This window comes from Paralichthys olivaceus, chromosome 1, assembly GCF_024713975.1.
Source record: "Paralichthys olivaceus isolate ysfri-2021 chromosome 1, ASM2471397v2, whole genome shotgun sequence".
NCBI lineage: Eukaryota > Metazoa > Chordata > Actinopteri > Pleuronectiformes > Paralichthyidae > Paralichthys > Paralichthys olivaceus.
In genome coordinates this window covers 6546657-6572835 of record NC_091093.1, presented here as the reverse complement: position 1 = coordinate 6572835, position 26179 = coordinate 6546657, and the positions used below count along the sequence as shown (strand labels likewise).

The following is a 26179-nucleotide window of genomic DNA, read 5'->3' as shown; positions in this document are numbered from 1 at the left end:
GGTAGTCGAGAGTCACTGATAATTCAGTCTCTCTTTGTTCCACACTCAGGCGTCACATTGCCTGTATCAGAAAAAAATGCCAACACAGGTATTCCCCAAAAACACATGCTTGAGTAAAAAAACTCAACATTGCATCAAACACGCACGCACAAACAGTCTGTTCAACATCACAAGCAGAAATGAGTATGACTTATTCATCATATGTTATTTATTATCCAATGTACCTCTGAATTATGGATGTAACATCATCAGTCATAAGTCTAGATACAGTAGTATAAGCCCTTTAGAGCCTCCTGGGGCTTTATTGCAGGCAAATATACATGCGCGTGTTCATGTGAATGAATGCATAGCTCATGAACACACATGCAAAAGTGGATGTGAGTGCACATATGTACAAAAGCACATAGCTCCACTATGTTAGCATATACAGCCACCCTGCCACTGTAAAGATGCTGTTGTTCAGGAGTAATTTGTCCCTGCTCCCGTGTGTAGTCCACAGAGACACACTCTTTGCTGCTCTCTCTTTCTCTTTCTCTCTCTCTCACTTTTCCTCTTGTACACACTTATTTCTCCCTCTCTGTACTTCTCCCTCCCTCACTCTCCCTTTCCCTTACTCGCCATCGCTCTCTCTGTTGCTAAGCTAATGCTCTCTCTCACTCTTCCCTTGAGGAAGAACAAAAAAGTAGCTGGCTCCTAGGTAATGAAGCCCTTCAATGTGATCTGCATAAGATTTCCTCCCTTGCTGGCCTCGCTGCCTTGCCCCAATGAATAGCAAAAGACTCTCAATGAGACTAAGGACAAAAAAAAATTGCAGCCTTTTTTGTAGCCACGGTGTCGTTTCTTTTTCTTTTTTTTCTTTGCCCATGAAGTAGAAAGGGAAGAGGAATGAAAAGGAAGGAGGTAAATAACAAACAAAGTTCATGAAAAGGAAGTTAAATGAGGGGAAGAGAGAGAGTGTGTGTATTTGTGTTATAAAGCATGTGTACAAGCTGTTGTGTGTCTGTTTTTCTGCAGTGATGAGGAGAAGGATGCAAAAGCTGAGGCCACCCTCTTGTGTACCGCTGAGTCGATGAATTAAACTGATTTAATGTAACAGGGTCAACAGTGGGACGAGTAAAATAATTAAGTTATTTAGCTGAACGCACTTTTTAAACATTAGTAGCACCAGTGTTGGAATTAATACATAAAATACCAACGATATCCCAGGTTACTTTTCTGTTTAATTAAGTTTTTACAGCCATGAAATGCATGTAGAGTCTCATTTTGTGCTGTCATGCTGTCACACACTGCTAATCATTGTATCAAGGTTCATTAATCAGTTTGAGAGTGAAAACAAGGACACCACATCCTCACCTCAGCAGTGCTGCATGGGAGGAGAGGAACTGATCCGCTCGCACAGCGAAGACAATAAAGACACTGCAGTGTCCTCTAATGGCCACTGGTGGGCAGAATCCTGAGTAAGTGAGTGATGTAAGATGAACGGATATACAGCAAAGAGTTATTTTTGATTAACTATTGCAGTGGCCGTTACAATATACTGTCACTTCTCCTGTTTGTGTGCTGAACGTTGTGTGTAGAGCTTTAGTAACAGTCAATGGTGCAAAGTAAAAGGAAAAACTTTGTGTTCATCCTACCTGGTGTATCTGCGATGAAGATTTTACAGTTAATGTTTTTAACTCAAATGAAACAGAATTTGCCGAACTATTGTTCACTGGTGTGGCTTATATATAAGTTTGACTAATTTAATTAAAATACAATGTATTTTCATACATTGCATGTCCGCTATTTCAGCTATCTGTTAAGCAAGGGACACAACATTTCAAAATAAATAAATAAAGCTTTTCAAGTCAGCTCAATATAAAGGTCTAAAGGCAGCGAAATGAACATTGTGCTTTGAAGACAACTCGCTAATGAGGACGTGATTGTATGAATGGTGTTACGAATGATGAAGCTCAGCACCAGTAAATCCCATGAATGTCTGTGCCAGTCTGACATGGTGAAATGAAAATAATAAAATCACGTAAATAGTCTGGTCATTCAAGTTTTCAAGTTACAAAGCGCTGCTGTGGTTTCTAGAAAGACATAGAAGAAGACATGTTCAACTCCATCCGCGGTCTGATGGCACACTGCCCCTCCCCCAGTCTGCAACAGAGCACTGGTCGCCTGTTTACTCAAATTAATATTAATATTAAACGTATCACGTTTCCAAATTGTATCAAATTGTGCACTACATTTCTCCAGGAAATTTACAGTAGACTTGCCAAGTGTGAAGCTGATCAGATGAGCGGTTCATGAGTTATGTGTTCCACATAGACAGACAGAAAGACTTTTATGGAATTAGTAGGTAGATTAAGTTTGAACTAGACAGATTGATTTGTCAGTTACATATGATTAATAACCAAATAATAAGATATTAAATAACCATTTTTCAAGCAAAAATACCAAACATTCACCATAGTTCCAGCCTCTTAAGTTGTGAAGACATTCCTGCCTTTCTTTGCTTGTTTTGTGCAGTTAACAGTCCAAAATCCTGGTTCGTTCATAGATTGTAACCTTGGCTGGTTTTATAGTGGGTTGAAATGGCTGGTAAAGCCTTTGTTATATGTTTGCTTTGAATTTGAATCTGCTCATTCCTGAGCATTCACTGACGTCAGAAGAGATAGTTTGTGCACAGTAAAATAATAATTTCACACTGAGACATTCAGCCCACTGTGACAAATTGTTTTCATTTATAAAAAAAGACTTGCAGCCAAATGAGGAAGAAGACACATGAAAAAATAAAAATGGTGGTAACAATCAATGCAGGGTGTCATGATTTTAGTCCCTAATTTGGTTCATCTCCAAAAGAAAGCTCTACTGGATGTTGTGTTGAACTTGCTTCCCTGATTAGCACCTCTCTATTGAACCACGCACTCAGACTAATGATGGCTTTCGGTGAAAGAAAATAAAACTGTGAATGAAACTCTTCCAGAGCCACATTGTAGAGCTGCTCTCATTGATTCCTCAGCACGGTAAATGTTCATTCAGCAAAAATGTATATGCAGACCATACTGTTCTTTGTAATGCCTTAGTTCATGATTAGCCTTTGTTCCTCACAGAATGTTACACTGTGACCGCACTGACCACGGCTTGGAGCTGGACCCTATAATAAGTGCCCTTCTGATGACACAGTGGAGTGTGGACAACTTTGAGTTGACACAGAGCAAAACAAACTAAAGGGTCATGCATCTTTACTGTTTTTGACTTATTGTGTGTAACTACTTAGGTTATGTGTAGATAAAGATTTGTTTTCACATAAGCCCTCAACAGCAACAATATCAGAAACACAGATTAGGTATACTAACAGTGATGTACAACAGCTGGCCTTCAGCCTGTGACCCTATGACCCCCAGCACACCAGCACTAAACAGTATACTATGGCCTTGAGTATGTTAGTGCTTTATTCAATATACAAGTCACTACAGATGTAGAGCTTTTGCTTTTTCAGCAGGTGGGTTGCCTGTATGTAATTCTGTGTTGCCAATAAATCACACATTTTAAGACCTTTTTATCATCTACATTGACTAAGTCATTTTTTGACACATGCACGACAAAAACCATCACATGTGCAATTAATTGCGGGACACAGAATTACAGCCATTAAAAGTATGAATGAATCAGAGCATCATTCAGATTTGCACTTATTTTAAAACACATGACAAAGAAGTCACAACCATATATATATATATTAGAATGACAAAATGAACGGATAACTTATTTTCAACATCACAATCCAACGTCAACTCCTATCACAGTCAGCAGAAGGGATGTTTCACCTGCTGTTGCAGCATTATCTTGTTACTGAGTTGACAGTGATGCCCTCATGGTCTGTCTCTCCCTGCCAAGCAAAGACTGTCTGTTTACGAGGCTGCTCACCTGACCTGGTGATGTCACTTCAGGGTTGATGCAGCAGATCTCTAAGGTCAAAGAGGATTTTTGCAAAAGACTGCCCTGTGGTTGCTGCCTTCCTGGTCCATCCCTGTTGTTGGAGATTAAACTCTGATATGTTCACTTTCTACATACTTGAGTCTCACCTTGAAAGTAATTTTTTTTTGGCTGTTGGAGAAACATTGCAGTGATACCAGTCTACAAAAAGGTAAAATAAAATTTTGAAGGACATGAGCAAAAAGTGATGAATTTGGAAATATGAAAACAAAAGAAATGCCAATTTAAACAAAGAGTTTTAGATTTATTTAAAATGCATGCATTGTTGGTGAGAACTGCCCTGACACACACAAATTGCAACTTATCTGCAGTCATCATGCACTGCTTTGAAAGGATCCAATTTACATTAAAAATATGTATATATTCGCTGGATCACTAAATATTTTTAATTCAGCCAAGGAGGGATATTATTGTCATATCAATTCAGCAAAGCCTGTGTATGTCTGTATGTGTGTATGTGTGTGTGTGTTAGAGAGAGAGAGAAAGTCTACTGATCATGATGTGTATTATTTCTGATGAATTTCCTGTGCACACTATATTTCATGGTTTTGAATAAAATGACATCTCTGATCCACAAGCTTTTTTTTTTTTTTACCTTGTCTTCTCCTGGGATGTAATAAGGCTGATGCTAAAATGTCAGGTTCACTTCCTTTTTTTTTATCATGTCAGAACATCAGCCTCTCTGGGTTTGAGGACACTGGTTCCATGTCTTGCCAATGTTAGATTTTTATTGTGAGAGGTGAGAAGGATGTGTGGCAGCTCCTGAGGGTTTATTCTGTTTATCTCTTGGTGGAACTCAACAGGAGGAGGAGTGTTCTCACTACACACACATCCAGCTGGAGCTAAATCAACTGAAACTCACTCAGTCATACACTTACTCACCAATTGCATTTCTGCCCTCATGGTGTATTGACATGCTGATCTGGGATCATTCACCTTACTTCTCTATGCAATGCTGCTGAAATGTTGGAAGGAGGACATTTGTAGAAATATATAGAAGTTCCTTCATGTGTTATATGTAATCAGTGCAACTCTATGATTTTACAGTTGTTCTTGACTGATTATTACAGCAGAACGTATGGACTACTTATGAAGATCTACTTACATTGTTTTATGGAAGTTAAATAACTTTTCCTGTGTGTGTGTGCTACATCAGCCACCAGTGACAAGCGATGGTTTGAAGTCATGCTGGTGAGTGGGAGGTCTGCTCTGCATCATCGCTATAGCAGGCAAAATGAGGGGGGCTCCAGTTCACACCCCCAACTTGGCAAATGCTTACTCATATCTGCTAAGATGCCAGGATGCTTTCTCACACACATTCGTCAGTACACGGCCACGGCTCGGCGGTTAATTATTCAAGAGGAGAGTCATAGATATTTAATGTTGTGTTGTAGTGTCTTTTCTGATACACTTTTCCTGCTTTGCATTCATCCCTCTTTGCTGTTCTGCGTCTCTGTCTCGCTGTACCATGGATTGTTCGCAACTTCATTCCAACTAACTTCGGCTTTAAAAAAAAATACAGCGAGGACTTTTTCTCTCTGTGGCTCTGTTGCCAAAAGTCAATGTGAATGTGGGATTTGTGTATTGGAGGCCTTGCACCCTCCTCGTGCTTCAGGTGGTTTTAGAGCATCGAGCAGCATGAACAGGATCCTCTGTACTCTCATCCCTCCGTGTGTGCATTATTAATTGTCTGAGGTACCAACCACAGCTATTTAGACCCTGCAGGCACCTGGCACTCATACCTAAAATTAAAAGCAGCGATTGCATCCCATTAAAAGAGATAATAACACTTTTAAAAGTTACTTCTGGCTCCCACAAAAGACCATGTAGGCTTAAGTTAACAGCAAGAGAAACAAAGAAAAACTGACAAAACATCTTCAAGTGGCTACAGCTATAAGATTCATGTGGCGTTCTGTTGCTGGCAATGGAGGGGATTGGTCAGTGAAACATAAATGGGGGTGGAACACATTCATCAAGGTGGCAGAGATTTGAGACTAGAGAGGCCCATCCAATCACCAGCAGAGAATAAAGGGGAGAGGCATAAAAGTCTGCACAGCAAGGTCATTTGAAAAAGAAGCTGATAAGACGAAAGGATCAAATCTCCTATACAGCCCAGGCCCTCCTCTTGATGTCTGTCCCCATTAACTAAAGCCCTCGCCTGGCTTGTACAGTTGCAGCCACGCCTCAGCTGTCTGATACAATGAAAGAGAAGTAAAAAAAAAAAGCAAAGAAAAGAGACTCATCTGCCATGCTGCCACTGCCTTTATTTTTTCATCAGAATTTATTACCTTGCTTGTAATTTAGTTTTTAATCTTTTTTTTTTTTCTTGTTCAGGTATTACTTTAAATTTGATTGTTTTGTTTTATGTATTTTATTGCAGACCGATCCCTCATTCGGGTTTGGTTACTTGCTGTCATGCAGCGGCTGATTTGTTGCATTACACAGGCTTCTTCTGCTCTGGCTGTTTGTGGATTGGAACACTGGCAGCTCTCAACACTGCAGTATGGATTCAGTCAGTTTGTGGTTTTACCACAGTCACAGTCTGGTGTCCACACACAAAGCTACACACACAAACACACACACACAGGAAGGCACATGCACAAACACAAACACAGTCAATCCTACAGCAGGTTTACTATGTCACACTGGGGGCTGCTGTGTAATTGGGTGAATCTGCTCTCCAGCACGCTACAGAGATAGCCCTTTAAAATTTCACCTCACTTCTGGTGTAAACAAACCTTGGGATTACTAGGGGAGTAAATCCACACTCCACTATTTCTGTCGTTCTCTTCTGTCACTCCCCCTCTCTTTTTTTGAGCCGGCCACCCACTTGGAGAGTTTAAGGCTGTGTTAGGTGTTTGCTCCAAATCTGGAGTGTGTTCTGTCTGTCTTCCTGTGTTTTATGAGTGGTTTCACGTTAACAAGAGGAGGAGTGTGTGTCTATCTCCATCACGGATACAGGTGCATGTGTGTGTTGGCATGTCTGCCGCACGGACACTTTATGTGGCGGCATGCCGCTTTCTGTCTGTGTGTTCTCCGTGATGGATTGCTTGTCAGGCTGCAGCATAGCACCGCTCTCCCCGGCTGACGGAGACATTAAGTCACCAGTCACGTAGACGTACTACGTTTCAACATTCCTCCAGGGGGAAAAAAACCCTTTAACCCTTCTCACTCCAGGACGCCTGTCAGATGACAGAGTGTATTACTTAGAAGGTGCTCGTCGCTAAAACCTGCAGTATGGCTGGATTCAGTGGAGTTCAGCGTCTTAATGCAGTTGTGTGGGAGGTGAAGGACCTCTGTCACACGTTGCTTTTAGATGGGCCAATTGCTGGAGTTATGGGCCACAGGCTGTGTGGTACCACTGTCATTGAAAGGCTTGAGGTTTTATTGTACTTCTGCAGGCTGCAAGAACAGAAAATATGTAATTGGCCGACAAAATGTTTTGACACTGCAGAGGTCTGGTGGAGTCACCGCTGAGAGAGGGACGACAACATGTTCCAGAATGTGGACACATTTGATCGTGCTTGTCCCATGTTGTGCGCAACTGAAAAAGAACTGTATTGACTATACGCACACTTTGTAAGAACTTATTTTGAACACATCAGTGTGTTATGATATCTACCAAAGATTAAGCGATATACAAATTTTTGTTTGAATTTAATACTTTTCCCACGCGTTATTTTGAGTCAAATTCTAGTCACATACAGGTCATGTTACTCAGATCATAGTCTGACTCAGCGGATGTAGGCTGCAGGTATAAGCCTGCCACTGTGCCTCATGGCGTTCTCCTTCTTTCCACCTTTGGCCTGTTTCCATTTTCAAAATACTCTGCAGGAAAGACCAACAATCCCCGAGCTGAAACTTACACGCTTAAAAAAGCAAGTTTTGACACAGAATTTGACTGTGCAATCATACAGTCGACAGGATTTTTGTAGTTTTTCATTTGCAGGGAATTAGCAGATACAATGTAGCAGATACAATGACAGTGCTCGCATCAACCTTGTGCAAATGTTCCACCTGTACAAATTCTCCCAGAGACTGTTTCGCAGGTGCAGGTTGCTGCATCCTTTGTTTTGCACCACCCAAGATGATTGAGCTTGGTTTAAAAAAATAATCCAGAAATTGTTTTATTTCCTTCAGCGGAATGATGGTGTTTGTAGCTAGACCACTCTGCAGTACTGCTGCAGAGCTGTGGAGATAGGTCTGCCTATAGGACAGGTCAGATTAGTGTTTATACTGTCTCTTCACTTCACTTCAACTTTTGACTAAATTAAACCAATATACTTGAACTTTAACTTCATGTAGTAGTGACTTAGTACATTTAGTACAAGTACAAGTTTTTTTTCTCAGTAATATGACATAAATGAAGCAAAAATTCAAATTACAATTCTGAATTTAAAAAAGACTTAAGTCTTACCCTTAAAAAATATGATTTTTACAGCTTCATTTTCTTCCCAACCTATAAGTGGAAGAAGACCCATTCCTGCCCACCACCTGTCAATGTAAATGACATTTTTTTTCTTGTTCTCATTAACGCAATAACACAATATAAATTGCATTATTATTTTCTATTAAAAGTTTGGGAAAGATGTTTATTTAAAACATAAAAAAAATGTACATCTGTGGATTTGGAGAATTCCACACCCATGAGAAAGAATGATGCAAAATATCAAAGTAGGCCAATCAGAGGCCGGGTGGGGATGGGTCTTCATCTACTGACGGTGAGAAAAAAAACACTCAAACTACACACAGTCATCAGAATATTTTTTTTTTAAAGAGGACAAATAATGTGGAACAAAATGTTGGCAGACTATTTTGTGTTCATCTCAGACTCCATAAATTACAGTAGGTAGCTGAGTGAGAAAATATGTTCTTACTGTCTTTAACGATAATCACAAGCCAAGATCAACTTTATGCTTTGAAAATGAATTAACTTGACTCACTGTAGCACTGTAGGTTCATAGTGTTCTTCCTTCATCTTACTCTTGCTGGTCTTACTGAGACTCGAAGGCAAGTAGAGCAGTTTATGTTTGAACAGGAATCTTTAAGTGGGCAGAACATGATACTTTCTAATTCCATTCTTGATATGCATGCATATTTTTATATTGTGCATTTTGTCCACTTGTATCATCCCATGGTGTTTTTTTCTGTCATGATTCTGTCAGATTAACCTCAACGTAGACTTTGTTCTGTGTGTGTTTTCTAATGAAAAAAATGTAACTCTAGCAAAAGCACACGGTATTACTGGATCCAATCTATCATAACACATTGTTCATTTTGTAATGGGTTTCCTCTCGATTCTTGGCATGGCCATAATCCTGTTTTGTTTCCTTTTATGCCGCCTGTGGTAGCGTGCACAGTGGCTCTGCATTCACACAAACACAAACAGAAACAAGTAAACACACACACTGGGGGTTTTCTGCTCTTGGCCACCGAGCGGCTCAGCTGGAACAGTATTGGGCTGCACGCCTCGTTAAGGGCATTTTGGCTACAGTGTATACATAAGTAATTCATTTCTGGTATTAACTAATAACTTTGATCTCTGGTATCCACTCTGAGGAACGCATGCTGATGTAGTTAATATGAACCACAAGTTCATTTCCCACCACAGTTTTGCATTATGCTGAAACTTCTTTTTTGCCTTTTTTTTAATCAAGGATGCATAATTCACATTAAACACTCCTGCTCCTGTGGCAGAGTTCTCAAATTAAGCTCCATTTTCTTCATTTAGCCATGATGAAGTTGTTCATTAGAAAATATACTTTGCCTGATTCTTTGTTATTACCTTGCCATTGTAAATGCCTTGGGAGCAATTAAACATGTGAAGTGCCCAATTTTCCGTCCTCGGCTTCCAGTTCTGAACTCTATCTGCATGTTGCACACATTTCCTATGAACTAATTAAAGTGAATCAATGACACAACCCTTTAAAATGGTGGCATATGTCATGGCCATCAGTGGGGAACAAAGGACCCTCTTAATTATTTTGTTCCTGCCGTTCCTGTAAACGCCTTGTCAAGGCTGCAGACTCAGTAGCCGACTCCTTAAAAAAAGGGATGTCATGTACCCGCGCATACACACACACACACGTATTGTACACACACAATTATAGACAGACACACACACTGTCCCCTGTTTCTCTGTGACGGCTCCCTCTCTGTCTAATGAAAGACTAGTAATTGTAGTACAACAATGACAATGTAAGTGTGGTCCCCTTGCTCTTCAAAAGCGCAGCATCCCTTATCCATCCGTGGCTCTGGGGAACAATTTCTTGGATGCTGACAACCATATCTCATCTTGAAGATTTATATTTTTTTCCTTTTGTAGGACTTCTTCTGGCCCGTGTTGTATTTGGCTAAGTCTAATTTTGAAAAGTGTGTTACGGCCTGATATAAACACATATTTCCTGATCTCTTTTTGGCCTCCGCTGGGTGTTTCTCATTCATTTGCCCTGTTCCTCAGCTGCAGACCAGATAAAACATGCAGTTTAGCACGAGTATGCACTAGCTCTGTTATGAAGACTGATGGGCCGAGGGAGACCATGTTTTTCCCTGCTGTGCAATTATTTACAGTGGCTCCCTGTAATCTGAAATACTAACATCTTCCTGATATAAACATAAAACATCATCATACAGGAGGGCCTCCACTTTTAGTCAGAGCCCGAGCTGTAGATCATGAGTGTTCAGTGTAAATGGTGACAAATGAAGGGGTGGGAGGTTTGAGACTGCGCTGGCAAATTACAAAAAAGTTCACGCGTGCCAGTTGCTTACGAGCATGCTTATTTGTTTAAGGGTTTCCCTTAATGCCCATCTGCAGTGTTGCCATAAATGCCCATCTGCAGCACAGGAATCTAAAACTGGCTTTGTCTACTGTAGGAAAATCAACTGGCGGTCCTCCAAGTGTGTCATCTTCTCCTCTGAGAGAAAAGACGGACGGGGATGGATGGATGAAAGGATGCCTCGACACGCTTGTTTTCCCCACCTCGTTACAACCATTTCTGTGTTATCGAGAGCTTTGGCCTGCTTCACTACAGCACAATGGAATTCCTTTTTAATCAAAATTGAATAAAAAAATAGGTAAATAAATACAAATATATGGCAATAAATATATAAATATAGCATAATATAAATATATAACTGAATCCATTTACTTAAATAAATACAATTACTTATTTCAAAATGTTTTCAAAAGAGGACATTTATTTATTTCACGGTACTTTTATTTCAAAATGCCACATTTATTTATTTCATGGTCCTTTTATTTCAAAATGCCACATTTATTTATTTCACGGGACTTTTATTTCATAATGCCACATTTATTTCACTGCTCTATTTATTTCCATTCTCATATGCAAATGCGGGGGCGTGGTTATCTTTAGACCAAAGCGGGTGGGTGCAAGGGGGTGCATATATTTATTTATCTTTATCTATTTATTTATTTAATTTTGATTAAAATGGCATTCCATGCAGCACAGCAATACACTTTGTATTTGACAACACAAGTGTAGTGCTAATCTTAATTCTTGTATTGTACCCTGTGTGCACACATGCATTTCAATCAAATAGGTGGTTAAAAAAAAAAGTCCAAAAATAGTGCTGGCGGCACTGCCTGGAGAGATGTGCTGTCAGTCTCCCTGTCTGATCATGAGCTATTATCCTCTCTGCCCACAGCCAGGAGAGAGAGCTACACCAGTGTCTATGTGATCATGATCAATACATAATCACTTTCCTGTCACCGCAATGGCGCTATCAGGGGACAGTCCAGCCCCATAGACCAGCCATTTTAGAAAAAGGGTTTGGCACGCCATCTTTCTGACCTAAAAAGTGTGATGGTGTTGAACAGTGGCTTGGTGAATGCTGGACTCGCTGTCACGGGATGCATTATACAATTTCACAATGCTTGACTTTATTAAATTAGTTTGCAATGTGCTGTTGAAAGAAAAGTGATCGCTACGAGACCAGAAAAAATATTCTCTGACCGACAGACAGACAGTAAGCATGCGGTATACATAATTTATTACATGGTTTCATCGAACACTTGTCTGGCCAATGAATGCATTCCAAGGTTTGCAATTTCTGAATAATAGATTTCACATTTAATCATGTCACTCCACAGTCAAAAAGTCTATTTTTGTTCATAGTAATCAAATAACCACTGACAGCAAATGGAGGAGAGAAAAATAACCACTGGGAAGATTTTTCCAATACATTGTCAAATTTACCTGAGGGAAAACTTTATAATGCCGGTGAGGGGCTCAGCAGTCTTTCTGCATTTCAGACAGTGTACGTAAAAACAGATTTAGAAATGAGCGATATGTGACCAACCCAGCAGAGACGGTGAGGAGAGACGCAAACTATGTGAACAATACCATTCCGCCACAGCTTAACATAGCATTGGACACAGGTACGGCGCATCATGACTGTGATTTTAGCACTTACATGGTGAACAAGTTCACAAAGATCCTTGACTTGTCTGGTGTCAAGCTTTTTGTAGTTTGTGGTGGTAGTGACAAGACTTTGATAAACAGATGGATTGAGGGATTAATAGATTGTTCAAATGAAGCTGTGCTATTATTAACAACACATTAACACATGCCCTAGTAAAGTGAGGGTGAAGGGAGTGACCCAGACATTGACATTATGGGAGCTTTTATAGCAGTGTGCAGATTTTTACCACCAAGTAGTTGGTATCTAACGAGCTGACATTTTATAAAACCAATTTAAGAATTTATTTTTTAAAGAAGTTATCAAAAACAGCCACACTTGTGCAGTTCTTCTGAAACAACATCATTTTACTTTTTTCGCTGCATTCACTCGCTGTTGACTAATAGCTGTAGGCTACCAGTTTCAGGGTGTGTGTGTGTGTGTGTGTGTGTGTGTGTGTGTTCCACTTTTTTCCCTTCTTTTCTTCTAAGAAAAACTTTGTTATATCTAATATCTGCTTTGTGCTTACCACACTGTAGAAACAAACCACCCACAATTCTGCACCGTTATGCACACTCCTGCATTTCTACCCCTCTGCCCCCCTCTCTCTATTTATCCCAGCATTTCTCCCTCTCTCTTTCAACCCCTGCAGTGTAAAGCCAGTCAGACATAAACAGTATTGTTTTACCCGGGTAGGGCTCACAGCGGGGCACTGTTAGCCCCACGCCTGATGCAGCCCACAGCTCTCCCCATGCCTCGGTTATATCCCTTCTCTATGGCTCAGTGCCCGCATACATATGAATGCCCCCTGTCTTATACCCTTCACGCTTCTGAGCTGGTCTGAGCTGAGCAGAGCTGAGATGTTACACAGCTGCCATGCTTGTTGGACGTAGGGATATTGCAGACAGAGTGGGATCCCAGCGATACTAAATGAACTGTAATGACACATTCTTTTTGAGTGATTATAGGTATGATGCTACTTGAGCTGGGAGTGCCTCCCTGTGGCGCAGTTTGCTGACTTATGCTAAGCATGCTAAAGGTGAATTCTGGGAAATAGGGTGGGTGGGGGATGTATCTGTGAGACAGGGGAGTTCATAGTTTTGTTAGATAAACTGGAAATTAAAGCTTTGTGCATTTCTAATAGTTTTGTGCATGCAGTGTTTTGCATTTTCGGTTCATGTTTTGTTTCATCCATGTTTAGGATTCCCCTAATTGTGGAGGAGCGGATCACATGTCACCTATCACTGTTTCAAACAATGGTGTTAATTTGACAAGGAAAGCAGAGGCGGACTTAACCATTAGACAAAGGTCGGCAATTGCCTTGGGCCCCATAAAGAACCTAATAAACTTATGGATACATTTTTTTTTATTACTCTTTCGTTAATTATTCATTTCTTTATAAAATCCATCATCAGAATGCCTATAATTCACAAGTAACTAGTGTCTCTGCAACCCCCTTCTACAATGGACTATTCCATGAGCCGACCAGGGAAGTGATTCAGGGTGGAAACAGAGACTGATGAGAAGTGTTGAGCCAGTTCACAAAGAACTAGTTCAGTTCATTTGTTCTGTTTTTTATTGGGATTATTTAGATGATGATCATGTGTTTACTTATTAATCGATGGTGTCGGATCATGAATCTGTGTCGCTCCGGTCACTTAAACACTGAGTCCTGACTGTGAGCATCTTGTCTCGTGTTCTACTGAGCTCAACTTGTTGACGAGTTATTTTTCATGATGTTCAAATGCAGTCTCATAAACTCTGGAATCAAACAGACACTGAGTTACTTCATGTACTGATCAGGTCCTGAGAACTAGTGATGAGTGTTTATTAATTAAAGTGAGAGCAGGTGTTCACAAACTCTGATCTCACTCTAAGACAGAGATCCTGCTTAAAACCAAGGTTATAGATGACAGATCTTCCATGTGAATGGACAATATGGTTCATTCTTAGTGTAGAGATCATACAGAAAACAGATGGAGAACATATATGCAGAGGGCCCCATGCCTGTGTTCGCCTTGGGCCCCCAAACTGCTTAATCCGCCACTGCCTGCAGATAAAGCTGTGGACACATGTGGTATTTAATTTTCAAATTAATTTCCTCTTCCTTCCACCCTGCAGTGAACACAAAGTGTCTGCATATGAGCATCTCGCTCCGGCTCAGACCTACATCTTTATGACCTTCCACTGTTTCATTATCCCTGCAATACTTCTCTGGAAATAAGCAGGCTATACGCAGATGAAGCTGTGTGGTGGGTTTGTGTGTTACAGAAATAAGCTGCAATGTCCTTCCACAGCCGTGGTGTGTCACATTGGGCTGCATCCCCCAATTTATCCCCTCTCTGGTTCAGCGGAGATTCCTATTGATTTCCTCTCACTGAGCCAGTGTACAGAGTAAATAGGAAGTGTGTGGCCTATTGTTTGTGTCACCTGATAAAACAGAAAGCTAGACCCCCATGTCTTTATTCCTGGGGCCCCGTCAGGAGCCACAGGCCCCTTCAACCAAAAAACTACAGCTGTAAATTTGATGTAAGTGCCTCATATACAGTAATGGCACCTTTGAAAATGATGTGCCTTTAAATCATTGGCATGGTATTAAATCCTGGGAACTTCCGGACATGATTAACGAGATTACACTTAGTGTGGGAAGACAACCGTAAATGCAGGCTGCATTTTCATACATGCTTGATGCATGTCACCCTGTGGGTTACTGCCCAAACCCACGGAGGGAGAGTTGCTCTCCCAGGAGAAGGATACATGCAATCTCTCAGCGCCTGGGCAAGTGAGACAAATCCATTTAGGCTGGAAATAGCATTATAGCACCGACTGTACTTCTACATCTCTAACAGGTTAGACCAAGAATAGTCTGTAAGTAACACGTTCCAGGTAGAAATGCTGCCAAAGCCGCAGAGCGCACATGACTACATGTGCGTTTCATGTGAAGATATGTTCCATTGTAGGCTTTTTACATGCCTAATTCCTCCATGCACAGCTTTTGTTATGAATAAACCATTCAGCTTTTTCTATCCCTGGAAGTTTATAGGTGTTGTGATGCTATTATTGTAACTGCCACAATGCTACAGGCTTCAAATAAAAGCCAGAGACAATATTCCTCCTACAATTGAGCTTATGGCCCTACAGCTGCATCCATTTCTGCAGTGTCCCTGGAATTTCTGTGCATTATCAAGGGGAAGGATGAACTAATCTTGAAACAGGACCAAAACACTGGCTTTCCTAATCCCTCATTTTTTTATCATGGGTGGTGAGGAGCATTTTACCCCTGTGGGAGGGAAAGAAAGAGGGAGCCATTTCATGCTTCACTGGTTCAACTGTTTTTATGAAGATTTTTTTTCTTACCCTCTACTACCCCCACTCCAGTCCATAGTGTAACTGAATTTATAAAGCCTGTTTGCAATAGTCCGACACCTTTTAGAAGTACGAAGGTACTTTTCCTAATTAGGGATGTGTAGATGGCTGCCTTCTCCCTCTGTAGTGGTAGTAATTTAACTTTAAGACAGATAAGACTGTGTATCTCAGAAAAAAGAGGAGCAATTTCCTTAGCTGTCTCTCATTTTATTCATTTGACAATTGGCAAACACCTATGGCACCTAGGGTGTAATTAGATTTCCAGCGTTTTTGCACCAATTTGGATTATTGCACACATCTGTAGGATAAAAGTCATGTAATAATATTTCCTTCTATTTTTTCAGACAAATTATTGGATAATTTATTTACTTGTTTAACACATTTCTGAGAAATGTTCATGTACTGATGTTTTATTTGGGCAGATCTTTGAACAGTTGACACAGGTGTTATATCTCAACATATGGTGTGTTGATGTGATATTCAACAAAAAAACATGCAGCTTGGTGGAGTGTGCAGTTATTGCAGCGAGGTGCAGCACTAATACCTATTGTAAAATGTGATAACTGAATCCCATGTAAGTTTGATGAGTTTATTGGATTAAAGCAGAAAAAATTCCAGGTCTATCAGCAGCTGACGTCAAGTTATAATGTTCCCTTTTTTTTTGCTGAAAGACACTAGAAACGCAACGGAACAAAAAGGGCTCATTGATCCGCTGTGATCCAGACACTGCAGCAGGCATGGGTTGTAACAAGCGGTAGGAAATTTACAAGGTAAGCTCTGGCAACATAACAGCATAGGTCATCATAAGAGTATGAATTACTAGAACACCTCTGTCTCAGAGGAGCACTTGAGGCTCTTTCACTGTGAAATAATTGGGTTGCAACAGTGAAACTCCTACTCCAGTTAGAGAGTAAAGGTGGCTTTTGCTTTGTTTTGCTGTTACAGGACCACAGACACAGTGGTGACTATTAATCAGCGTTGGACACATGTAGCTGACGGCATAAAGAGGGAGACAAGTTCAAACACTGCACCATGTGGCTCTGAAAAATCATCTTGGTGAAGTCCTGTTTATGAAAAGCCCTCCGTGTTTTGCGGTGGTTACACTGATCTGAAATGTTTTCCCTCTCTTTTTTTTAATAAAATATGTATTCCCTGAGTTTGTTTTGAACTCCTTGTTGGTTAGATGTATCTTTAGTCATCATTGTGCTCCACATTCGTCAGCTGGTCAGCTGGGGGTTGTCTCGGTGCTTGTAGAGCCAGCAAAAGCCGATATGCCAACAGAATACAGATGTCTGATTTGTGGGTTACACACTGTAAGTACTGTGTGCTTTGCAGGGACTGTGTTTCTGTCACATCTGGCACTGCATTTTTTATTTTCATGTTTTAATTCATGTCTGGAACCTCTGAGTTGTAGTGTCACAGCCAAAACTTGCACTTGGCTCTTGGTACTACAAGCCTTTATTAATTTTTTTTGCACTCGCTCGCAGTGGACAGACTTAGGTGCCTGTGGCAGGACCTGCCCCGTCTGCGACAAGGGACATCTCCCTTTGTTGTCAGAACACCTCTAAACATCTTTCACTGAAACAATTACCATACCATCTGTAGTCTCCTGCTAGCGTGTTGCTCACTGTCAGCATCTTTTCTCGCCGTGTTTTTCCCCCTCTCCCCCTGACACACGCTCCCTCACACTGAGACAGATGAGGAGCCGGGTCACTGTGAACTAAAAGGGATACGTTTAATTAGTTAATAGTCACTTTATATTCAGTTTTTTTCCTGATACCTTGTAATGGAGCCGTCAATGGTGGATTGAACTGACACTAATCTATTTTCTGATTTGCCTTGAGCGTTTGAGACTTGGTATATTGATTAAGGTCCCTGCATACATTTCCTGCAAACCTCATAGAGCTGCTTCAATAAAGAACCTTGTTGCTGCTACATACAGTGTTGTTGCTGTGGAGGTAACAGCTGATTGCGTGTTAAAGGAATAGTGATATTAAATGAGCATTTTTAAAATAGATGTACCAACAATTAAATGAACAGTGCAAAATGTTTAATTGGACAAAACTCTTTACAGAGGCAAAGTGTTTTCTTTATTTGTTGATGTTTGGGGCTCAGAGACACAAGCCTTTTTTAGAGATGAATGTCCGTAAGTTTGTGGACTGGACTTTCTCAGAATTTTCCTTTCACACATGAACAACTCAGCAGGAGATTCTCCGCTCAGAGTTCAGACGAGGGGTGGAGCAGCAGACAGAGGCAGGACGTAAAGAATCAATTCTGTATTGAAATCACTTGTTTTTTTATCTGCACATCGACATAAAGGTCTCTTGACATCTTTGTCAGTGTCTCCTATGTGTGACTCCACTGATAATTGTTTTATTAAATTTTTTTCACTTTTGCTTCTGTCACATTAAAACGTCATCAACATGCCCTCTCGCTGGCGGTGAATCCTCAGGGGGATCTCCTGCTTTGTTCCATGCTCCATGGCTCATTTGGTCATTATCTGGAGTTTTTACTGGGGGGCTGGCAGGAGAAACTCGTGAAAGTCCTAAGGCTCTCACTCGGACACTTGTGTCCTCTCATACAGCTCCTCAGGAGATTATCCGGAGGTCAGTGCAGTTCTGAAAGCAGCTATATTGTGCATTTTTTATTGCCTGGTAACCTTTAACAGTGTTTTTTAGGTGCCACACCACACCTGTTACTGTGCACATTCACATTCTTTACCTATCAAAGACCAGCAATGGTGGAGCTCTTAATTTGGCCATTAGTAGACACCGTTTGGTTCCTGCTGTGTTATAATAAGCGTGTGACACATCCATCAGTGTCGTGTTGATTTGCACACAAGCTAACATAACCAGCAGAGGCTAGCATTCAGGAGGCTAGATGACTAATCAGCACTGACATGACTGGTTTGCTCAGTTAGGCCAGACGCCCGTTATAACTTATATCATGAAGTCATGTCACATTTGCCACACGTAATTGACACTTTGATGCCTGAACTGTGCACACACACACAATCGGGAGACAAATTAAGAGCACGGGCGGGCACATTACCAGCTACACATGCTGGGTTTAATATCACGTTGTTTGGCTCAAGAAGACTGAAACGTTAAATTGGTTTCTTTTTTGTTTCGGTTCAGCACTGCACAAAGTTATTAGGGGGAGAGGGCTTGTGTATTTTATTATTTTGCAAAAGGGGAGAGTAGTAGGATTTTATTTTCATAAGGGAAGGAGAGCGGCATTGAAAAGATTATGTTTTATTTCAGCCTTTTTATTTCACACAGCTTCCACCTGTGCCAAGCTCATTTACTCACTGACGATGGTAATAAATAATCAGGAGGTCTCGTTTCAAAAATAGAAAGGCTGCAATGTTTGGGATGGGCTATTTGCAATAATTTATCATGGAAAATCGTTGGATATTGTGAAATGTACTGTATTATTCAATTTACACATTAAGTTTAAAATAGTACACAGATTACAATTCTTTTGCACATTCATATTTTATGATTGAGCAAGCTGTACCAATTTAGCCCTCTTATTATTTTGAATATTATGGGGGAGGGTGTTTAAGATTTTCCATATCAAAGCAAGAGTCTGATGTACGATAGTGCATTGCCTTGTCTTTTTTTAAAAGTCAACCACAAGCTTTAGCTGCATGCTCTCCCCAACTTTATGATTTTCATACAGCCCCTTGCTTTCAAAATTAAAAGACTACACATGAAACTCCCTGTACATTGCTGTTATTTAGAGCAGTATGGTACAGATGAGACTGGACTTTTGAACAAATCAAAAGCACACAGAGCGGAATAGTCTCATCTAAGTCCCCAGCGAAGTATAGATCACTTCCTATGGCGTCACAGTTAATAACTTTGTCTCTCTCTGCTCCACAGGTACCCCAGTTACCCAGGTAACAGCCACAGATGCCGACGATCCAGTGTATGGAAACAGCGCTAAACTGGTCTACAGTATATTGGAGGGACAACCATATTTCTCCGTAGACCCTAATTCTGGTAAGCACAGTAGTTTGGTGTTTTACAGTTTTGCACACAACAATAGAGAGGACCAATATAATCCTGTATGACTTCAAATAAAGGAGACACAAAAGGACGACACCGCTGTGGGGCAGACTATCCAACAGAGCTCTTTGTGCTGTTATTCATTGTTTGCCTGACAAAGCCTGAAGAAGATCTCTGCGAGATCGAAACTTTACTTCATTAAATTTAATGGGAGCTATTAATACAGTGTGCAAATCCTTTGTCTGTTTCTAACCAATGGAGAACATAATGTATTACAAAATGTAATCAATGGACGCCACGCCCATAATGGGAAGAAAAGGGAAGAAATTGGCTTTACAGTGAGACAGTGATTACATCTAAGGATTATTTCAAGTCTTTTTCTTCCAGACAGGGGCCAGGCACATTAGGCCAGAACCTTTTAGTATTTAAACATTGTCCTTTTTCATTACCTGCCTCGACTGAGATAAATGAGCTTACAAGGTCACTTCAGGTCAAGTAGTGGGCTATCAGGGTTTGACCAAGACTCGAGGTAAGTACATCCAAATGACAGTCACGAATAACATTACCTTAGAGGTGTCTGACTTATTATACGTTGATGCAAATTTGTAGTGTGAGGTCTGACCTCAGCTTTGAAGCCTATTTTAAGCTTTCAGGACCTCCAACACACAACTGGATGCAGTGGGAAATGATTACAACTCCACATTTGAAATGAAACATTGAATGAATAAATAAGCATTACATCCCAATTCATCACTTGGTTAATTAGAGCAAACCCTGCAATATGAGCCGACATATTGCCACCACAGTGTGTGATTTCAGATAGCATGGCGGCGTTCCAGACTCAGAGGCATGTCAGCCATGTCGGCTCTGCCTTTTCAACAAGACGTGTGTGACTATGGCAGCAAAAAAGAAACAATGCACCTAATACGTGTGTGTACCTTTAACACAGAACACTGAAGCGTAATAAAGCAGTCACACAACAGGTTGTGGTAAAGGGGCCGGAGGCGGGCTTTGTATGCTTGTCATCCACCCATCCACTTCCTGGTGACTCTGTTGCTGATAATCAATGCGAGCCACAATTCATTCAAAAATGATGTTGCCTGTGAACATAATCCAGACATGGATTATGTTGCCACCGCGCTGTAACTGGTGAGGTAATTTACAACTATATAAACATAATTTCAAAGACGGGAGGTTTGAGGAAATTAGTTTTGCTTTTTGGTTTAGAAGTCTGGGGCTACTTTGTAAACATCTAAACACGAGCTGAAACATCAACAAGACATCTATATCCTGATTACATGAATATACATGAACACTCAGGCTGCAGAGTCCTCCTGCTTACAGTATCCTTTTAAAACAAATTCTTTACAATTCATTAAAATATCATTAATATGCTAGTTCGGTTTGTATGAATTTCTAATGGCGTCTGAGTTTTGGCAGCTGCCGAAGCTCTCTTTGCTGCAAGTGCTTTGGATTTCAATGAAAGACAGAGGCTGAGGTGACATCAGCGAGCGAGAGGGTGGCTCTTTAATGTGCATGTTAGCTGCCTGCAGGTGCTACAAGTTGCAGAGATTCCAGCAGGTAGAAATGCAACAGCTTCCCCCACCTGCTGGCCCACCTGAGGTAATCTCACTCTGCTGTGGTGCATTAAGTTTTCAAAATGCGTATAAATTCCGAAAGGAAAAAAAGAGGGGTTTGTAGTAAAAAGAAAAAAAAAGCAGCTATCAGAAGACCACATGGCAACTATGTTAATGAGTGTAGTTAAGTGTTATGTATATGCCGACGTGATTATGTAACCTCCCCACTGTTTGAGCGAGCCTGTGGGGGGACATCTTTACAATATGCACGCTAAAAGGGATCTGACAGTGTTGGTTATGGCTTGAAAAGTTGTGTAACAACAACAACAGGACTTCAGGTAACTTAGCCCATCTGTTTTTTGAAATGCTTTTAGATTATCTCTGCATGATGCTGCTGGTAAGTCAGGCTCCCAGGCTCACCCCCCCCCCCTCTCTACTCTGTTCCTCTACAGCTGCACACTTACTCCGTGTTTCGAAATATAAACATTACACACACACACACACACACACACAAAAAGGTGTTACTTGGGGCGCTATAGTTAAAACTCAAAGTGTATAGCTTTAAGAGAAATGTGAAATAATGCAACAATGTGGTAAGAAAACAAAAATATTGAATAAGAAAAATAAAAGCACCCACACAGTTGATATGCAGAGTGAAACAGAGTCTGTGGATGTGTTAGTGTCTGGCAGTCATTGTAATAAGGCCCCACAGAGATCTTTAGCAGGTGTAATCAGAAAAAGTTAAGGACACCACGAATGAATATTACTCACAGGTTATTGAAATCTATATAATGAAACCACCTTGGCCCTTATAATGATCTAGTGCAGATTAGCCTTTCACGACTGAAAGTATAGTCTACACATGCACATGTACGTGGGCTGAGAAAAAAAAAAAAGTATGCTTCTAGCACTGGAGACAAATACAATGGCTCCTCGATTATGTTTGTCCTGGTTTAACTAGATCATCTGATCATCTGTCAGTGAATTCATTATTAAAACTAGAAAATTATAGGACTCATATGAGCTTTGCTTCACTGTGTGTTTTCATCAGCTGACTGGTCGTCCTGAATGCATTAATGGGACCAGTACTCACATGCTGCTGCATAACACCAGTGGGTTATGAATTCAAAATAATAATAATTACTTCCTTCTCCCTTCCACAAGGAAAACTCCTCAGCAGCGTCATCATGCATAAAGTTATCTCAAAACAGATTCCAGATTGGATCTTTAATTGCTTTTTCAGCTGACTTTTTAACATGTGTCTGTAAGCAATATGATTAAATAATGGTGAAATTACATTAATAAGAAATGAGATGGAAATCGGCTGCTCACAGTTCGGAAAACAGCACACAATAAACAAGCTGGAAGAAAGGCAGTCTCCAAATTTATGTACATAATTAGGACGAGCACTCAGTTCAACACATAGAATTTGTCACTCGCCATTGCTGATATAGGCGCCGCGAACTTGGAGCTCTGCAGCAGGAACATGTCTGTGGAAGATGCACTGAACAGACAGTTTAGGGATTAGCATTCATGCTCTGAGTGATTGCAGAGCACATACAGATGGCTCATTCAAGTGAGCCAGATGTTTTAATGAATGTTAATGAAAAATAAAAGGTAAGGGGAAAACAACCATTAGAATGCATTTGACACTTACAACGCCACATTGGAAATGAAAAGCATTCGACAAATAAATAAACATCATGCCCCAATTCATCACTTGGTTAATGGCCGGTGAAAAAAAATCGAGGCAAATTTCTATGGAAATTAGTGTTTGTCTATCCTCCCTTTTCAGTGATTAGGAATTAATTTGAATAATTAACGATGATCAACAGAGATGAGAGCACTGCTTCTAGGAGGGTAACTGAAGAATATTGCATGTGTGTGTGTGTGTGTGAGACTTGTTTTTGTTGCTCATTTTATTGGACTCATCTGTTTGCGTGAGTGGAAGGGAGCTTAGCTTACCTTGGTACAATCAGGCTCACGATTAGTTTTCACTGCTTCAACCAGTGACAAAATACATTCCTGTGATCAGAGCAACAATTTGAATGGGAAGGTACTTTATGTAACTGGGCATGGTAATGGTTTACAATGAATTATTTCTAGTTCTGATACTTTGTACTTCAGACTGTCTTGTTGTGTGCTGTGTACAAATAGTACAAGTGAAAAAATTGAGCCTACTATACAGTGCTTCTGAAAGAATTTTACCTGTCCTGAAACCTGAGAAATCCTTCTAACATAATTAAATTCAGTGTATATACTGGGATCTCTCAGCAGAAATTAAATATAATGGTCCTAAGCATGCTTTTATTAGTGTGTAATCACTCGAAAGTAAGAATTCTTTTGTCGTTAACAAGAATTAAGAATGAGATCGAGTTCTTCCACTGAAGTAGCCTTTTGCTTTTTTAAAGCAAATCCTCTTAGGGTTCTCCCTACACTTTGGAAGGGAGGGGTGAATGGAGAGGAATAAGTTGGTTGCAATCTACATCATCACCACTAGTGGCCAGTAAACCCTATAGATTGGTCCAGAATATGTCTTTTTCTCGGGCATGTAGTTAAAGGTTCAGTGTGTAGAATTTTGTGATATCTAGTGTTGAAGTTGTATGTTGCAGCTGAACACCCCTCACCTCACCCTCTCCTTCCAAACATGAAAAATAACCTTTGGTAGCTTCAGTTGTCATAAAAACTCAAAAGGTGTTTAGTTTGTCCAGTCTGGACTAATGTAAAAAAACATGGTGGCCTCCGTAGAGAGGGTCCCCTCAATGTAAATATAAAGTATTTAAATATAAATACAAAACTACAATTCATACAATTTAGATGGAACGAACTAGTGAAAACAGTGAGAATTATTCTACATTTAATTTCTGCCAATAGTTCCCTTTCACCTAAATCTTACACACTCGACCTTTAAAGCATGTGGCTTTTACCCTTTCTATAACTTGGATAATTAAACTTAGAACCTCTTGGAAAAAAGTAAAGCAAAGAAAGTAGTCCAATGTTCTGGTTGGAGTGCTGGAAACAGTAGACCACCATAATACTAGATAATTAGTCACACACTTATGACATGTGCTAAAAAAAACTTTCAATCTAATGACATTTTGAAAAGTCCACTACATAAATTAAATTATTTTTGTGGTGTCCGAGAGCACGGCTGTAATACAGGGGATGTTCAGAGCACTTAAAGAAACATCTGTACATGTGTGTATTCGTGCAATTATTCAATCAGTAAATCATGTGGCAGCACAATCATAAAGATACAGGTGAGAAGCTTTGATTAAAGTTCACATTAAACATCAGGACTGGGAATGTTCCTCTGCCAGACAGGCTGGTTTGAGTATTTCTGTAGCTGCTGATCTCCTGGGATTTTCACACACAACAGTCCCTAGAGTTTAGTCTGAATGTTGTGAAAATAAAACACAGGCAGTATAGCAGCAGTTCTGTGGACTGCAATGTCTTGTTGACAGGTCAAGGAGAATGGTTGGTTGAGCTCAAGCTGACAGAAAGGATACAGGAACTCAGATAACTACTCTTTACAACTGTGATGAGCAGAAATTCATCTCAGAATGAACAACATGTTGAACGTTGGGGTGGGGAAACTACTAAAGAGAAGAACATGTTGGGTTTCACTCCTGTCAGCCAAGAACAATCTGGAGCTCCAGTGAATATAGTATAATTAACACTGGAAAGACTGAAAAACATAGCCAGGTCTCATGGATCTGGTTTTCTGCAGCAGCTGCAGAGGATAGAGTCTCAATCTGGCATCAACAACTTGCATGGACCAAAGCTGCCTCAATACTCCATCCACTTGGTGGCAGTGTGTTGGTGTGGGGAGTGTTTTCCTGGCACACTTTGGGCCCTGAACACCTATCAACTATTGTTTAAATGTCACAGCTTCTCTGAATAATGTTGCTGATCATGTGCATCAATTTATAGACACAATTTAGAATCTGAGCATGAACACAACAGTGAGTTCAGTGACCTCCCCAGTCGCCAGATGTGAATCAATAGAAAACCTTTGTGAGGTGATAGAACATAAGATTGGCAGCATGAATGAACAACTGACAAAAAATGAAAAGTGCAAATAATAGGATGGTGTCCCTATAAAGGTTCTTATGGATTGTACATTATGTATGTCAATAAAAAACATCTTTGGGCCATACATAAAACATGACTTTTTTTTTTCTTTTCATTTCTGAATTTTCAAGTTTCATCAAATGCACAATTCCATTTTGGGGCAAATGGAACATTTTTTATTAATATATAGGTTCTTGGTTCTGGGAGTTGTGGTCTATGGCTGCAATGTGATCAGCTCTTATAGGGAATTAAGCTAATAGCAACATATAATGCATATGGTGGAAGAAAAAAATGCCCCAAGCCTGATAATAACAAAAGTTTGTTGTATTGGATAATATACATATTTATTACAGTTTCTGAAAACAACAAAAGTTGCTGCTTCTTCCTCCTACAATACTTTCCTGCAATGAGGTTAGGTCATTATTTTGAATAAAATATCCAACTCCTCTCCTTTAACATTCTCCAGTTGTCAAATCATCAGTGTTGCGTGTGAAAGTGAACCCACCCTGAAATTGTGCCACATCTCAAAGGAAAAATATATAGAAAATGCAGTCACAGACAGCGTCCTATCCCCTCCCATGTTTTTCATCATAGCCAAGCACATTCTCATTGTCTGAGGCAGCTCAGGACCAAGGCAGGGTGTCATGCCAAAGCCTGGCTTTTATGAGGGGTTTTATATTCATTTGATGATCCTGCGGGCCTCTGTTTCCTGAGTGGATTATCTGTATATGCCGGTGCTGAGCC

The 26179-nt window shown here is 40.3% G+C and overlaps 1 protein-coding gene across 2 annotated transcripts in view; it reads left to right on the top strand.

The window, feature by feature from the left end:
* Nucleotides 1-26179, top strand: part of cdh8 (cadherin 8) — an 87623-nt gene that overhangs the window by 37761 nt on the left and 23683 nt on the right. For both annotated transcript variants that reach the window (XM_069536384.1, XM_069536341.1), the window contains exon 3: nt 19659-19778. In XM_069536384.1, the coding sequence (XP_069392485.1) occupies nt 19659-19778 (120 nt within the window). The remainder of the gene's footprint in view (nt 1-19658; nt 19779-26179) is intronic.